The 2,500-nt window shown below is 53.7% G+C and overlaps 1 protein-coding gene across 1 annotated transcript in view; it reads left to right on the top strand.

The window, feature by feature from the left end:
- LOC126572149 (ras-associated and pleckstrin homology domains-containing protein 1) overlaps positions 1 to 2,500 on the top strand; it is a 52,053-nt gene that overhangs the window by 43,926 nt on the left and 5,627 nt on the right. Inside the window, exon 3 of the mRNA XM_050231224.1 lies at positions 1,886 to 2,500. This exon is cut by the window's right edge and continues 443 nt beyond it. Within this exon, the coding sequence (XP_050087181.1) occupies positions 1,886 to 2,500 (615 nt within the window). The remainder of the gene's footprint in view (positions 1 to 1,885) is intronic.

Raw genomic sequence — 2,500 nt, 5'->3', positions numbered from 1 at the left:
GGTAAAGTGTGGGGTCACGCATGCGCATGACCGTGCCACCTGGAGAGCACGAACTGCAACCGGGATAACGGCGGCTGCTCTCGGGTCGCCTTTGGTATGGCCTTTGCCGTCCTGAGTTTACAGTTCCTTGGCCAGTAGCAACCGAGACGACGCGATCCACGGTACCGTCGTGGGACGCCATTAGTGTCCGTGCGTGCATGCTCCCCAGTGTGGTGTAGTTTAGCTTTTTTTCCGTTCCGTTTCCGTTCACCAGGATCAGCTCCTCCGTGGTCAACTACTGCGCTATGGTTGTGGTCCTCGTTTCACGACGAACGGTGGCCATGGTGCCCCATCAGCGACAGCTCAATCCATTTGTCTGACCATTTGTTTAGATTGGTGAGTTTTTTTTTTGGGGGGATAAAAATAAAAATGGAAACGCGCCACCGTCAGCGCCGCGTGTGTCGCTGCAGCTGTTGATGCTGATGCGGCATTCCGTGTAGCTTAACCCCCTCCCCAAGGGGTTTTCACCGTTAATTGGTCGGGCACACCTTGCACAACATTTCTAGAAGGCAACTCCGGTCCCTGTCGTGTGTTGTGAGTGAGTGTTTTCCGATAAAAAAAAAAGCGACAGCGAAAAGTGTGGACACATTTTGCGACGGTCAGCGGTGTAATCCGCACACAGGAAAAAAACCCACGAGCGTCGCGCACATTCCATAGCACGGAGGGAACGTGGCCACACTAGACATTCCCGGTATCCGGCATCAATCGACGGGCGTGCTTACCGCGGTCCGCCAAGTTTATTTTCGTTTCTCGGCAAATCTTCAATCCGAGCTGCTTCTTCTGCTGCTGCTGCTGCGTGGTGCAATGGTGGCCATTGGCTGGCGGCTCCAGCAAAGAGAAGGAAATCAATATGCGTGCGGATCCGTTCCGCCATGCGGCCGTGCGTGCGTACGTGCGCATGTGTGCGTTTGTTTAGAATATTGTTTCTCAATGAAAATGGACGATGATGGTGCCGGATAATCCCGCTAGTCACTCGCTGAACGGGGAGAGGCGGTTTTGGGAGCGGGATTACTATGTAGTACACTGCAGGCTATCCCTCGAAGTGAGTAATATATTTCGGTCGGACATTTTTCTTTCCCGAATGTGTGGGAGTCCGAGGTCCCAGTACACATAAACAAACAGAGCAATCGAGGAAAAAGGGGCAGCGTGTGTATTTAATGCCTGTCAAATGGATTCTTGGAATACTCGATTATTGCTGGTGACTAAGACTTCGAGTATAAAAACCGGTACCGCATATTTGTGCGCTTTTCCCTTTGAACAGTTATCACGTAGCAGCCATGGTAGGTTGTTCTCGTAGCTTTCGGTCGCTGTGGTAACGGTGCGCTGGAACAACATTATTTGGTCAGCTATCAGTGGTCAGCAACGGTGGAAGCACCGGCCGCAGCACCCGCAGCAGCATTTTTAATCTAAACGATCCAGCGAGGATAAGCTTCGGTGATTCGGTTACGGGTTATGAGAGCAGCGAACCAGAACACGGCATTTTGGGGGTTAAAATAAGAGTGCGAAAGAGTCATCATGTGAAGCGCACACTATACGTGCCAGCGCAATTTTGGGAAGGCACTAGAATGGACCACTCCACTCTACTTTCGAGGCAATTCCCCGGTGCGTGGAGCTTCATTCTCACGCACGCCACAACCGGGGTGAGAGAGGTTACCGACATTCTTGCCGATAGTTCTAGAGCAGAAACGGAGGGGCTAATGGTGATGGTTTTAATTAAATCGAGCGTAATATGGGCTTCCCGGGGCCTCACATCTCGTGCTGCCAAAAAAAAAAAATGTGATACTCAGCGGAGCGTAGAGCATGAGCACTGATGCGTTGTGTGCGTTTCCTCTCTTTCCTTTTGTAGAGCTTTGATATCAACAGTGGCACCACGGCAGCACAAGGAATACAAGCAGCAGCAGCAGCAGCCAACAACGTCGGTATCGGCGGTAGTCCGGCCGGAGCAACGGCCACAACAGCGCGGCTACGGCCGAAGAGCAACTCATCATCGTCGGAGCGTACCGATTCGTACCGATTCTCGATGGCGAACCTGGAGGAAACGCAGGAGGCCGAGCTAGATGCGATACTGGGCGAGCTGAGCATACTGGAGGAACAGGGTGAGCTGCGGCATGGTCGGAGCCATAGCCGCACCAATTCGACGATATCGGCCGCCACCAACACGACCCTATCGTCGGAGAGTGGCTGCAGCAGCGTTGCGGCCGATACGATCTGCAGCGGTGGTAGCATCGCGAGCGGAATGGCCGGAACCGGTGTGAGCGGTGGTGCAGGCGGAGTAGGAGGTGTCGGTGCCGGTATGGTGGGTCTGCATCACCGGGAACCACGCACCGACAGTCCGGACAATGATTCCGCCTTCAGTGATACCGTTTCGTTGATGTCAAGCGAATCGTCCGCTTCGAGCAGTGTGAGCACTTCGCACCTCAAGCATCTGCAGTCAGTGAACGGTGGTGGTGGTGGTGGTGCC

This window comes from Anopheles aquasalis, chromosome 2, assembly GCF_943734665.1.
Source record: "Anopheles aquasalis chromosome 2, idAnoAquaMG_Q_19, whole genome shotgun sequence".
NCBI lineage: Eukaryota > Metazoa > Arthropoda > Insecta > Diptera > Culicidae > Anopheles > Anopheles aquasalis.
The sequence above is the reverse complement of the archived record's forward strand: the minus strand, read 5'-3'. Positions and strand labels throughout refer to the sequence as shown.